Source organism: Crotalus tigris, unplaced genomic scaffold (genome assembly GCF_016545835.1).
Source record: "Crotalus tigris isolate CLP2741 ecotype Arizona unplaced genomic scaffold, ASM1654583v1 scf7180000018925.3142382, whole genome shotgun sequence".
Taxonomy (NCBI): Eukaryota; Metazoa; Chordata; class Lepidosauria; order Squamata; family Viperidae; genus Crotalus; species Crotalus tigris.
Genome location: NW_024097278.1, coordinates 165,598 through 179,298, shown reverse-complemented (window position 1 = coordinate 179,298; position 13,701 = coordinate 165,598). Strand labels below are relative to the sequence as shown.

Sequence of the window (13,701 nt, the reverse complement as noted above, 5' to 3'; positions counted from 1 at the left end):
TTTTCAACCTTTTCACCCATTGTGCCACTTTTAGGATATGGCAACATCCGAGTACCACCAGCCGCTTAGCAAGGTGTCAAAAACATGATGACCAAAAAAGGGAAAAAAGTGATAAAGTACAGGTAGTCCTTGAATTACAACAATTCACTTAGTGACTGTTCAAAGTTATAATGGCACTGAAAAAAGTGCCCCCCAAGTTACAGCCGAGCAAGACACCTGCCTGCCCGCCCGGCCACGCTCTTCCTCCTGTCCGAGGTTTTCATTGTTGTGAGGCATTTCTGTTGAGGATTGGCAGCGGGGGGGGGGTTGTTTGGTTTTTATTCCACCAGTCTGCTGGATGGTTGCAGCAGGTTTTGGTCACTTCACATGACCCTGGGACACTGTGACCGTGATAAATATGAATCAGTTGCCAAGTATCTGAATGTAAATCACAAGACCCTGGAGATGCTGCAACATTTCAGCTGATCGGCGCTTCTTCTGGGCTCAGCAGAAGCACCAGGATCAGCACCGAGCTCCAGCTGGAGCCTGGCGCTGATCCTGGCGCTTTCACTGAGCCCTGACAGCCCCGAAGCGCCAATCAGCTGGAAAGCAGCACTGATCCTGGCGCTTCCGCTGAGCCCTGACAGCCCTGCAGCTCCAGCCATCTCTCGCTCAGGCTTGTGCGGTGCTGCCACCGGTTCAGCTCATTCCCCTCCCCTGCTACCACTTTTCTAGGATGGTCGCGTACCACCTGCCAGGTGCCAATGTACCATAGGTGGTACCCATACTACTGGTTGAAAAGCCCTGGCTTAGACTTCTCCCCTTAACAACCGTTAAGCGAGTCTGCTTGTTAGGTAAGCGTTGCCCCCATTTTGTCATCTCTCTTGCCACAGTGGTTTTGTGAACCCCTGCAGTTAAGTCACACCGTTGTTAAGTGAATCTGGCTTGTCCATGGCTTGTCAGAAGATTGCAAAAGGGGGGGGGGAATCACATGAGACCAGGACACTGCAACCATCGTCAATACGAGTCAGTTGCCAAGCGTCTGAATTTTGATCACGTGACCACGGGGAGGCTGCAACGGTCATAAGAGGGGGGAAACAGTCCTCCATGGCTTTTTTCAATGCCGTTGGAACTTTGAACAGTCACTAAACGAGGACTAGCGGCATAGGGAAAGGAAAAGCTTTCCAAAGGTTGTGGGTTTTTTTGCCCCAAGCGACCTCTGCAAAGCAGGAGACACAGATGGGAGCCGTTTGTTTTCTCTCTCTTTTAAAAAAAAAAAAAAAACTAGAGACAATCAATGGTCAATCTAGACTTCTCTTCCCACAGTGGGAACCCCCCCCCGCAAAAAAACCCCCCATGGAGACTTCCCTGGGGATTAAATGCTGGACAGCATAGCATTTGCTTGCAAGGGCCGGTCCCGGCCGGGCTGAAGATCAGACTTTGGAGAAGGGCAACGATCCGGGTCTGTGTTTAGCTCAGCCGGCTTGCAGGGGAAAAGGGGGGGCAGGGGCTGTGAATCAGGGGCTACCCCCGTGGGAAAGGAGGGGGCTGTCCCCAAAGGTGAGCTGCCTTTCTCAGCCGAGGGGGCCAACGTTGCTGCCGGTGCGGCCACGACAAGGGAAGGAAAAGCAGCAGCAGCTCCTTGAACAGAAATCCCAGGATAAATGAAGGGGAAGGGGCCGGCAGCCCCCCCAGCGGGGTAGAGCGATTTCTCCGGGCTGATCTTCTCCAGGAAGGGCTGCATGTAGGCCGCGGCCACCGACGGGGCAAGGAAGTAGAAAGGCAAGCAGAAGGGAGCGGTGGGGGCCTGGCCCAAGAGAGACCCTCCTAGCCCACAACTGGCCCCCACGCCCAAAGCCATCAGGGGGTTGAGAAGCACAGGGTCTGCCCTCCCCCCAACCCCAGCCCCCTGCACCATCGCTGCGGGGGGGCTGCCGTTCTCCAGCCTGCGTCTTTTGACTCCCTCAGGAGCTTCTTCCACTTCGCCGGCGGGCTCCTGCTTGACCACGAAGCCACCCCGTGTGGTCTTCCCCTCGTACTCGCCGCCGTAGCCACTGTCCGTGTCTGTGTCGTGCTCCCCGGCCTGCTCCGTGCCGCTGGGGGGCAGGTGGGGGGTGGCAGCGCCCCTACTCCAGTTTTGAGTCCTCTGGATGACCGGTACGCAGTGGGGCTGGGTCTCCTGCTTCGGGGTCCCTCCAGGACACTTCTGCTGCTGTTGTTCCTTCTGGGGAGACCACCGTCCTTTGGCCCCGCAAAGCTTTTGGATCAAGTGGGGAGAGTCGGGCAGGAAGCGAGTGCAAACGGAGTGCAAGTGACCGAGCAGCTGGACGCCATGTTGCTCCTGGCTGGTCCAGCTTTCCGATCGGGAGAGGTAGTGCAAGACTTCTTTGGTGCACGTTTGGAATCCGGAATGGAAAGCATCCAGGTCGGACTGTGGAGGAGACTTCAGGGATCTGTCTCCTGCAAGAAGCACGAGAAGACGGCAAACAGGTAGGAAGACGCTCACATCACCAGTGGTATCTCTGCGTCCAGAGCCAGTGGACCAGGAATGAAGCAGAGGGGTCTTTGGTGGTCTCTGAGCTTGCAGACGTTTCATGACCCAGCTAGGGAACATCATCAGTGCCAGAAGGGAGTGGGGTTAGCAGGGAGGAGGAGGAGGAGGAGGAGGAGGAGGAGGAGGAGGAGGAGGAGGAGGAGGAGGAGGAGAAGAAGAAGAAGAGGAGGAGGAGGAGGAGGTGGTGGTGGTGGAGGAGGAGGTGGTGGTGGTGGTGGTCCTTGGTGTTCTCTGAGCTTGGTGGTTTTCTTGCAGATGTTTCATTACCCAAACTAGTTAGCATCATCAGGGATAATGAAACATCTGCAAGAAAACCACCAAGCTCAGAGAACACCAAGGACCACCACCACCACCACCACCTCCTCCTCCTCCTCTCTGCAACCCCCACTCCCTTCTGGCACTGATGATGTTCCCTAGTTGGGTAATGAAACGTCGGCCAGGAAACCACCAAGCTCAAAGAACACCAAGGATCTCCTCATTTCATCCCTGAACGAGGCAGAATTTGACTGCTGGGTTAATCAAATCTCCACATTTTCTACTTAAAAAAAGAAAAATATGAAAAGAACAAAACCTTCTGATTCAACCTTCTCAGCAGTTAGGGGAGAAAACAGGCCCTTTGTGGGGCAACCAGTATTCCAACAGGTAACTCATCAAAGCTCCCATTTTTAATTCATTTAACTGGAGCAAAAACTTTGGGGTTGAGGACTAAAGACACCGGACTAGAAAGTGGGAGACCCTGAGTTCTAGTCCTCCCTTTGGCACGAAGCCGACTAGATGACCTTGGGCAGTTCCTCCCCCCTAGGAAGAAGAAGGCAAGGGCAAACCACTCCTGAAAAATCTGCCTCCCCCCCCCCAAAAAACCTCTGCAAGATCTAGTTCAGGCATTCCCCAGGAGTCAAGATGGACGTGAAAGGGGAAAAAAAAGTTTAAAACCCTCCACTAAATAGGATTTACTTTCAAGTAAGCTTAGACAGGAGCAATTGTGGAGCAATCCTCCCTTTCTTTCTTTCTTTCTTTCTTTCTTTCTTTCTTTCTTTCTTTCCTTTCTTTCTTTCTTTCTTTCTTTCTTCCTTCCTTTCTCTTTCTTCTCTTTCTTTCTTTCTCTCTTCTTTTTATTTCTTTCTCTTTCTTTTCTCTTTCTCTTTCTCCTTTCTTTCTTTCTTTTCTTTCTTTCTTTCTTTCCTTTTCTTTCTCCCTTCCTTCCTTTCTCTTTCTTTCCTTTCTTTCTTTCACTTTCTTTTTTTTCTCTTTCTCTCTTTCTTTCCTCCTTCCTTCCTATCTTTCTTTCTTCCTTTCTCTTTCTTTCTTTCTTTCTCTTTCTTTTCTTTCTTTCTCCTTTCTTTCTTTTTCTTTCTTTCTTTTTCTTCCTTTCTTCCTCTTTCTTTCTTTCTCCTTTCTCTTTCTTTTTCTTTCTTTCTTTCTTTTTCTTCCTTCCTTCCTTTCTCTTTCTTTCTTCCTTTCTTTCTCTCTTTCTTTCCCTTTCTTTCTTTCTTTCGCTTTCTTTCTTTTCTTTCTCTTTCTTTCCTTCCTTCCTTTCTTTTTCTTTTCTTTCTTTCTTTTCTTCCTTTCTCTTTCTCCCCCCCCCCCTCTCTTTCTTCCTTTTTCATTTAGAGCTTCCTTTTATGCTGTTTCAGGGCTGAACCTCTTCCTTACCATTCTGTAGAGCAATGATTTTCTGATGCAGCTGTTCCGTTAAGGTAGTCAAAGTTTTGACGTGTTTCAAGGTTAATTCCAGAACTACGGCTTTCTCCAGATGCCCCAATGTCTGGAAAGGAAAAGAGACGTCTGTGTTCACACCAGCGTGTAATTTTCTACCCAGTTTTCCAAAGTTCGTTAGAATCCGTTTGAAAGGGATCCTCTCCCATTTGGGGTTTGTGATGACGTACCCAATTTTAAAGGGATCTACAGGGACCTCTGTGTGCCTACAAGAGGACTGCGGGATAAAAAGCGTCTACTACATTCTTGGGATGGCTTAGGGCAGGGCTTTTCAACCTTTTCACCCATTGTGCCACTTTTAGGATATGGCAACATGCCTAGCAAGGTGTCAAAAACTTGACAAAAAAAAAAAAAAGGAAAAAAGTGATAAAGTACAGGTAGTCCTTGACTTACAACAATTCACTTAGTGACTGTTCGAAGTTACAATGGCACTGAAAAAAGGGCCCCCCAAGTTACAGCCAAGCAAGACACCTGCCTGCCTGCCCAGCCACGCTCTTCCTCCTGTCTGAGGTTTTCATTGTTGTGAGCATTTCTGTTGAGGATTGGCAGTGAGGGTGGGGTGGGGGGGGTTGGTTTTTATTCCCCCCCTCTGTCTGCTGGGTGGTTGCAGCAGGTTTTGGTCACTTCACATGACCCTGGGACACTGTGACCGTCATAAATATGAATCAGTTGCCAAGCATCTGAATGTAAATCACAAGATCCTGGAGATACTGCAACATTCCAGCTGATGGGCGCTTCTTCTGGGCTCAGCAGAAGCGCCAGGATCAGCGCCAAGCTCCAGCTGGAGCCAGACGGTGATCCTGGCACTTCCACTGAGCCCTGACAGTCCCAAAGAAGTGCTGATCCTGGCACTTCTGCTGAGCCCTGACAGCCCCTGAGAGGAGATGTATGTGTGTGGATCCTTGTTGCTCTCTAAGCTTGGGGGTTGTTCTTGCAGACATTTCATGACCCAACTAGGTAACATCATCAGTGCTAGGAGGAGGAGGAGGACGAGGGGGAGGAGGAGAGGGAGGAGGAAAGAAGAAGAAGAAGAAGGAGGAGGAGGAGGAGGAGGAGGAGGAGGAGGAGGAGGAGGAGGAGGAGAAGAAGAAGAAGAAGAAGAAGAAGAAGAAGAAGCAGAAGAAGAAGAAGAAGAAGAAGAAGAAGAAGAAGAAGAAGAAGAAGAAGAAGAAGAAGAAGAAGAAGAAGAAGAAGAAGAAGAAGAAGAAGAAGAAGAAGAAGAAGAAGAAGAAAACAACACTGTGGGATCCTTGGTGCTCTCTGAGCTTTGTTTTCTTGCAGACGTTTCATGACCCAACTAGGTAACATCATCAGTGCTAAGAGGAGAAGGAGGAGGAGGAGGAGGAGGAGGAGGAATGTGGGGTCTGTGATCTCTGAGTTTGGTTGTTTTTGTGCAGTGCACTGATGATGTTACCTAGTTTAGTAATGAAACATCTGCAAGAAAACTACCAAGTGCAGAGAGCACCCAAGACCCCCCAGTTCTCCTCCTCCTTTCTACAAAGCCCTCTACAAAGTTGGAAGGGAGGTCATCTAGTCCAACCCCCTGCTCAGGCAGGAAACCACATACCATTTCAGACAAATGGCTGTCCAGTCTCTTCTTAAAAACTTCCAGTGTTGGAGCATTCACCGCTTCTGGAGGAAGGTTGTTCCACTGGTTAATTGTTCTCACTGTCAGGAAATTCCTCCTTAGTTCTACGTTGCTTCTCTCCTTGATCAGTTTCCATCCGTTGCTTCTTGTCCTGCCTTCAGGTGCTTTGGAGAACAGCTTGACTGCCTCTTCTTTGGGGCAGCCCCTGAGATACGGGAACACGGCTATCGTATCCCCCCTCATGATCCACTTAACAACCGTAGCAAGCAAGGTGGTAAAAGGGAGCAAAGCTCACCTAAGCAATGTCTCCCTTAGCCACAGAAATTTTGAGTTGAATTGTGGCCGTAAGTCAAGGGCTTACCTGTATTTGCCCCCCATTATCACAACTACTAGATGACTGTATTCAAGGAAAGTGGGTCCTACATAATTGTCTTGGAGTGTGAAAGATTCTCTTAAGAAATCAGGCAAGGAAAAAAACGTATTAATCCGGGATTCGGTTAGGGGCAGAGAGGAAGAAAGGGCTGCCCCAAAGAAGAGGCAGTCAAGCTATTCTCCAAATCGCCTGAAGGCAGGACAAGAAGCAACAGGTGGAAACTCATCAAGGAGAGAAGCAACCTAGAACTAAGGAGAAACTTCCTGACAGTTAGAACAATTAACCAGTGGAACAGCCTGCCTCCAGAAGCAGTAAATGCTCCAACACTGGAAGTTTTTAAGAAGAGACTGGACAGCCATTTGTCAGAAATGGTATAAGGTTTCCTGCCTGAGCAGGTGGTTGGACTAGATGACCTCCAAGGTCCCTCCCAACATTATTATTATCATTATTATTATTATTATTATTATTAATTAGACATAAACCTCAATCAACTGAACATTCAAGTTGGCTGGGGCTGATGGTTGACACAGGTTGCGGTCAGCATCCTAGGTGTCAACCAGGTACCTCCTTAAAATATAAGATGTTCCGAGTAGCGTAGTTTTTTGTAACATTGCTGGAGTTATTGCAGAAAGCTGCAGTTTCTTGATGTATTTTGTAAATATTATATTATTATTATTATTATTATTATTATTATTATTATTATTATTATTATTATTTTATCGTTCATCGCACAGTCAGCCAGATGTTCAGACTGGATTTGGCATTTTGTCTACCTATCGAGTCCTTACCCAGGACCTGGATAGGCAGAGGTGGATGTTTGATGGTATTACAGATATCGTCGCAGGATGGAAGCAGTTCCTAGTAAGGCCGCTTTTTGCAATTGACTAATAGCGAATTTGTCAATGCCAATGGTGTTCAAGTGGTGCTCCAGTTGTTTTGGGATTGCACCCAAGGAGCTTATTATTATTATTATTATTATTATTATTATTATTATTATTATTATTACAGTCACTAAGTAAACTGTTCTCCCTATATTTTAATTCCAAGCATAGAAGGTACAGTATGATTCTTACACATTCATCCTGCTTCTTCTTTTTAGGAAAACAAAAATGAAAACAAACCACATTCTAGCTGCAAGGCTGCTCTCAAGACACAGCAAAACACACACACACACACACACACACACACACACACACACACACACATCCCATTGCTGATCAGGAACAATATTTTTGCAAGGTCCCTTCCAACTTCTTCTTCTTCTTCTTCTTCTTCTTCTTCTTCTTCTTCTTCTTCTTCTTCTTCTTCTTCTTCTTATTATTATTATTATTATTATTATTATTATTATTATTATTATTAAACTCACTGTCAATTTGAGATGTTCTGGGAGCAAATCCTTCAACTGAGCGATGCACTCGTTGATCCGGTCTCGTCTCTTCTTCTCTATCAGCCGGTGGGGCAGTTTGTAGGTTTCCTAAGCAGAAGGGAAAGAAAAGGTGACCCAACTTTTGCAGATGCCCACCTTAATCATTGGGAGAGATAAATCAAAACTCACCCACCCACCCATCCCCCCAAAAAAGCCTGAACGAATCACCCCAGGTTTTTTGGGGGGGTGGGGGGGTAACCGAAGTTGCTGGAGGGAAAGAGGTTGCCAAGAAGCTGGAAAAACCTGGGTCTTACCTTGCTCTCGTCCCGCTTCATGCTCCTCCTGGATCGGCACCTGTGCAAGGGAGAATAATCCAGCCTGCAGAAGGAAGGAAGGAAGGAAGGAAGGTAGGTAGGTAAGTAGGTTAGGAAGGGGGGAAAAATAGGAAAAGAGAGCTCCGGGCTCGGGCGAAGCAGTCCTCTCCCACCCACCCACCCACGCCCCCCCCCCGCGGCAGCGGGACACGTGCGCTTCCCGAGGACGCCCGAAGGCGAAGGAGGTACGCAGCCAAAATCCCTCTCGCGCAGGAGGAACTGGAAGGCACGCGCGGGCACGTGCGCCCACACACGCTCACCCACGCGCAGGCAGATCAGCTTAAAAAAAAACAACCAGATGAAATGCTGGGGGGGGGGGTCCCTCTACATTATTACCGTAGCGCCCTCCTACCCCGCCTCCTCCCTGCAAACTCCCACTCCCTTCTAGCACGGATGATGTAACCAAGTTGGGTAATGAAATCTGCAAGAAAAGAGCCAAGCTCAGGGAGCACCACCAAGGACCCCACAGTCCTCCTCTTTACCTCCTCTCCGCAAGCCCTTCTCCCTTGTAGTATTGATGGTGTTACCTAGTTTGGGTAATGAAACGTCTGCAAGAAAACAATCAATCTCAGAGAGCACCAAGGACTCCTCCCACCCACCCCCCCTCGGCCCGCCCGGAGCCTCACCCTCTGAGGTCCCCACGCTGCTCTAAAACCGGCCTTTCTTGCAACGGAGGGGGGTCTTCATCCATGCCGGCCCAGGTGGTCTCCTGCTCCCCTCCCTTCGGGCAGCCGAAGTAGTTTGCGGAAGCCGGGGACGCTGCTCGGGCGATCCGGGCCGCCTGGAGGCTTCTCCGAGCGTTTGGGGGCGGGGGAGGGAGCGTTGGTGAAAGCCGGAAGGTCGCCTGCCTCTCTCTCTCTCCTCTCTCTCTCTCTCTCTCTTTTTCTCTGCCTACCTCTTCCCCTCTCTCTCCCTCTCCCTCTCTTTCTCTCCCTCTCTTTTTCTCTGCCTCTCTTCCCCCCTCTCCCCCCCCCCTCTCTCTCCCCTCTCCCTCCCCCTCTCTCTCCCTCTCCCTCTTTCTCTCCCTCTCTTTTTCTCTGCCTCTCTTCCCCCCCTCTCTCCCCTCTCCCTCCCCCTCTCTCTCCCTCTCTTTTTCTCTGCCTGTCTCTTCCCCCCTCCCCCCTCTCTCTCTCCCTCTCCCTCTCCCTCTCCCTTTCTCTCCCTCTTTTTCTCTGCCTCTCTTCCCCTCTTTCTCTCCCTCTCTTTTTCTCTCTTTTTCTCTGCCTCTCTCCCCCCCTCTCTCCCTCTTTTTCTCTTTTTCTCTGCCTGTCTCTTACCCCCTCTCTCCTCCTCTCTCCCTCTGCTTCTCTCTCTTTCTCCCTCCCTCTCTCTCTCCCTCTTTCTCTCCCTCTCTTTTTCTCTGCCTGTCTCTTCCCCCCTCTCTCCCCCTCTCTCTTTTTTTTTCCTGCCTCTCTTCCCCCTCCCTCTCTCCCTCTCTCTCTCCCTCTTTCTCTCCCTCTCTTTTTCTCTGCCTGTCTCTTCCCCCCTCTCCCTCTCTCTCTCCCTCTCTCCCTCTCCTCCCTCTTTCTCCCCCTCTCTTTTTCTCTCTTTTTCTCTGCCTGTCTCTTGCCGCCGCGACGCCCCCGGACGGGTCGGGCGCCTAGCTCTGCTCAGGCGCTCGCCCGCAGGGCACACGCGTTGCCAGCCAGCCCAGCAGCCGGCTCACGTGCGGAACGTACCCTGCAAACTCGAGGCTGGGGGGGGGGGCGGGGAAGGCAGGGACGCCGGAAGGCGGGGACAGCTGGCCAGGCGACCGGGACGGGCGGAGGGGGGGGACGTAGGGGGAACGATGACAAGTTGGCCAGCCTATCACCTCCTCCTCCTCCCCCACCCCCCGAGACGGCGCAGGGGAGGGGAAGGCACGGGGTCCCCGGGCGCCCTCGCCAAGCGCTGCTCCTTCCAGCTAGCCAAGGAAAGCCCGTGAACCTAGTGGACTTTCTCGGACTTCAGCCCGGTGGCGTGGGACTTCTGCCCGCCCACGGGGCTGCAGGCTTGGGCAGTCCCACTCGGGACAGCGGTCTGGATCAAACGGGGAGGAGAGATCGCGCCCGGGCGGGTGGGCGTCTGGCTGGCTGGCTCTTTTTGCGCTTTGCTTGGAGACCTCTCCAGGTACGGAAGGGAAAGGCGCAGGGTCCGGGCAAACCCCCACGAAGGGGAAGGAAATCCCCGTGGAGTGAGTGGGGATTCCCCCCCCCTGCGGTTAAGCCTGCAATGCAGGGGCTCCCCTCTGCCGCGAGCCCCCCCCCCCGCTCCCCCGGACCAAGAGAGCCAACGCGGCTGGCTGGCTGTTTGGAGAGTGCGCGTAGAGCGCGTTTATTGCAAAAGGGCTTAATTGCCTTACCAGCCTCCCTCCCTCCCAGCCCCCGGCGCCCCTTCTCATTTCAGGCAGCCCAGACCATGCTCCCCCGGCCCCCCCACTCCCCCACCCCCCAGTTGTCCCAGACTGGCTTCCCTTGGGAGGGGGGCACACACACACACACACATACACACACACACACACACACACACACACACACAGATCAACCGGTCTGTAACCTCGCGGGCCGGCCAAACTCGCGGGCGCTTACATGAATTGGTGGTCGGGGTGGGTGAGTGGGTAGGTCTGCAATTGCCTTGCCAAGTTGGGCCGGGTGCTCTTCCCCTGCTGCCTTCCAAAGGGTGACTTAAGCGGACCGTAGGGAGGTCAGGCAAGGTGTCCTGGCAAGGGGAGGTGGCGGGAGTTGCCCATCCAGGCGCGCACCCCCCACCCACCCACCCCCGTGCGCCTTGCACCCCTGAAGGTGGCTGGGGCGGGCGAAGTCCTCTCTTCCTCCAGCTGGCCCCTTAAAGAAGGAAGGAAGGAAGGAAGGAGAGAGAGAGAGAAAGGAAGGAAGGAAGGAAGGAAGGAAGGAAGGAAGGAAAGAAAGAAAGAAAGAAAGAAAGAAAGAAAGAAAGAAAGAAAGAAAGAAAGAAAGAAAGAAAGAAAGAAAGAAAGAAAGAAAGAAGGAAGGCGGGTAGCGGAATCCCTCCTCCTTAATCTGTCTCAAGCTGGTACCAGCACAAGGCCGGCAACGTGAGGTGTCCCGTGCTGCCACCGCCGCCGGGAGCTTAGTGACTGCGCGCGTGGAGGCGACCGCTGGCTGCAAAGGACGTTCTTGGTGACAGACCCGGGAATCGGGCCAGGCCAGGCCAGCCAAGCGCCACCCGCCTCTTCCCCCAGCCAAACCAAGCAGTGAGGAGCAGGGGAGGAGAAAGGGAGCGGCGGGGGAGGATGGGCTAGAGCAGTGTTTCCCAAACTTGACAATTTTAAGGCATGAGGACTTCAACTCCCAGAATTCCACAGCCAGCAACGCTGGCTGTGGAATTCTGGGAGTTGAAGTCCACATGCCTTACAATTGTCAAGTTTGGGAAACACTGGGCTAGAGAGTAGGCTCCATGGAAAGCCCAGAGCTAGAACAGAAGGATGTCGGAGAGAGGAAAGGGGGGGTGTCTTAATACCACTTTACAATGCCTAAAACATACAAGGAACGGTTGCTGGAATTGGGTATGTCTAGTTTAATGAAGAGAAGGACGAGGGGAGACAGGATAGCAGTGTTCCAGTATCTCAGGGGCTGCCCCAAAGAAGAGGGAGTCAAGCTATTCTCCAAAGTGCCTGAAGGCAGGACAAGAAGGAACGGATGGAAACTCATCAAGGAGAGAAGCAACCTAGAACTAAGGAGAAACTTCCTGACAGTGAGAACAATTAACCAGTGGAACCAACCTGCCTCCAGAAGCGGTGAACGCTCCAGCACTGGAAGTTTTTAAGAAGAGACTGGACAGCCATTTGTCTGAAATGGTGTAGGGTTTCCTGCCTGAGCAGGGGGTTGGACTTGATGACCTCCAAGGTCCCTTCCAACTTTATTATTATTATTCTTCCTTATTATTCTTCCTTCCTTTCCCCTGTGCTTTTCTATTATCCCAGAACTCTTTTGCACAGAATGGCCCGGGAATTCTGGACATGCTCAGAGGCAGGCCAGGATCTGTTATTTAAGGACACTGGGCTCTTTTTCCCCCTGTTTCTGAGATCTACCTACGCTGGGGCAAATGGGAAGGGGTTGGCTTGGAGGATCCACCCCTCTGGAGCCTGCATAGAACTAGAACTCTCTGGAAAGTCAGGAGCCATCGGAACAGTTTACTCCTTTCAAAATCTGCAACTGATAGTCATGCATACATGCACACATGCAGCGATATATGACCTACCATGACCCGCTACGTGTGTTGCTAACCACGTTGGGGGAGATAGGTTTGGGAACCGAGGTGGTAAGACCCATGTTCTCTTTGGAAAAAAACAACAAGGACGATCTGAGTTGCTAAGTGAATCACTGAAATTGTTAAGTTAGCAATACGGATGTTAAGTGAATCCACTGACTTTGTCAAAAGGTCACAAAACGGGATCACGTGACTCCAGGACACGGCGACCGTCACGAGTCAGTTGCCACGGATATGAATTTTGATCACGTGACCCTGGGGATGCTGCAATGGTCGTAAGGGGGGGGAATGGTCATAAGTCACTTTTTTCAGTTCCATTGTAACTTTGAACGGTCACTAAGCGAACCGCTGTAAGCTGAAAACTACCTGTACCTTTCCCATCTCTGCAGAGTTTCCCCCTTTCTCCATGAATCTAGAATTTTATTCCTGCGATTGCTTGACGATGCTCACAATTATAATTCAATCCCGGTATCTAGCCACAATTCTGAGGATACCGCCGCATTATGACACATCCTTACATAACAGCACTTAGGTTTATTTTTTAAAAAAATCTTTTTTAAGTAGCATTATGCAGCCTGGTGAAATCTTATGGCTCAGCTTGAGGGTAAGGCCCACAAGGAAGGGTCCTTATCCCAGGAAAGCATCAGATGCCGTGCTTTTATATATACATACATACATACGTACATACATACATACATGATATATATATATATATAGAATGCTGTATGTTACACCCTGTTGCCCAAATATGGGAGAGAGAAATCTTTTGCCTTGTATCAGCTTAAACTAGAGCCATCCACAGGCAGCAGTCACAACTGTGACATCATATACATTTCTAAAATGTATATCCAAATTTTAGAAATATATATATATATATATATATATATATATATATATATATATATATATATATTTAATAGGGTTAGGGATAAAATGGGGTCGGGATTAGGATTGGGGTTTGGGTCAGAGTTGGGGTTAGAGTTGGGGGTTGGGGTTTTCCCAGGTAACATTTTCAATATTTAGCAAACAGCATATTATCTGGGTACATGTATTTAACTAAGAATAATAGATGTAGTTAAGGAGAAACTTCCTGACAGTGAGAAAAATTAACCAGTGGAACAACCTGCCTCCAGAAGTGGTGAATGCTCCAACACTGGAAGTTTTGAAGAAGAGACTGGACAGCCATTTGTCCGAAATGGTGTAGGGTTTCCTGCCTGAGCAGGGGGTTGGACTAGATGACCTCCAAGGTCCCTTCCAACTTTATTATATTATTATCATTATTATTATTATGGATCATCACACAGTCAGCCAGATGTTCAGACTGGATTTGGCATTTTGTCTACCTATCGAGTCCTTACCCAGGACCTGGGATAGGCAGATGTGGATGTTTGATGGTATTAGAGATATCGTGGCAGGATGGAAGCAGTTCCTAGTAAGGCCACCTTTTGCAATTGACTAATAGCGAATTTGTCAGTGCCAATGGTGTTCAAGTGGTGCTCCATTTGTTTTGGGATTGCACCCAAG

General features: G+C 50.2%; 1 protein-coding gene across 3 annotated transcripts; it reads right to left on the bottom strand.

Annotated features, from left to right (window-relative positions):
• Positions 1-672: 672 nt before the first annotated feature.
• BHLHE41 (basic helix-loop-helix family member e41) lies at positions 673-11,202 on the bottom strand. 3 transcript variants are annotated; one of them, XM_039357550.1, is made up of 6 exons: positions 8,577-8,888; positions 8,433-8,498; positions 7,891-7,954; positions 7,577-7,684; positions 4,187-4,298; positions 673-2,439 (listed from the first exon to the last, which is right to left on the bottom strand). In XM_039357550.1, exons 3-6 carry the CDS (start codon positions 7,909-7,911, stop codon positions 1,355-1,357), a joined length of 1,326 nt encoding a protein of 441 aa, XP_039213484.1. In that variant the 5' UTR covers positions 7,912-7,954; positions 8,433-8,498; positions 8,577-8,888; the 3' UTR covers positions 673-1,354. The 3 variants fall into 3 exon arrangements, with proteins under 3 accessions (XP_039213484.1, XP_039213483.1, XP_039213482.1); XM_039357549.1 differs by lacking the exons at positions 8,433-8,498; positions 8,577-8,888 and adding an exon at positions 10,518-11,202; XM_039357548.1 differs by lacking the exon at positions 8,433-8,498.
• Between the last annotated feature and the right edge of the window lie 2,499 nt (positions 11,203-13,701).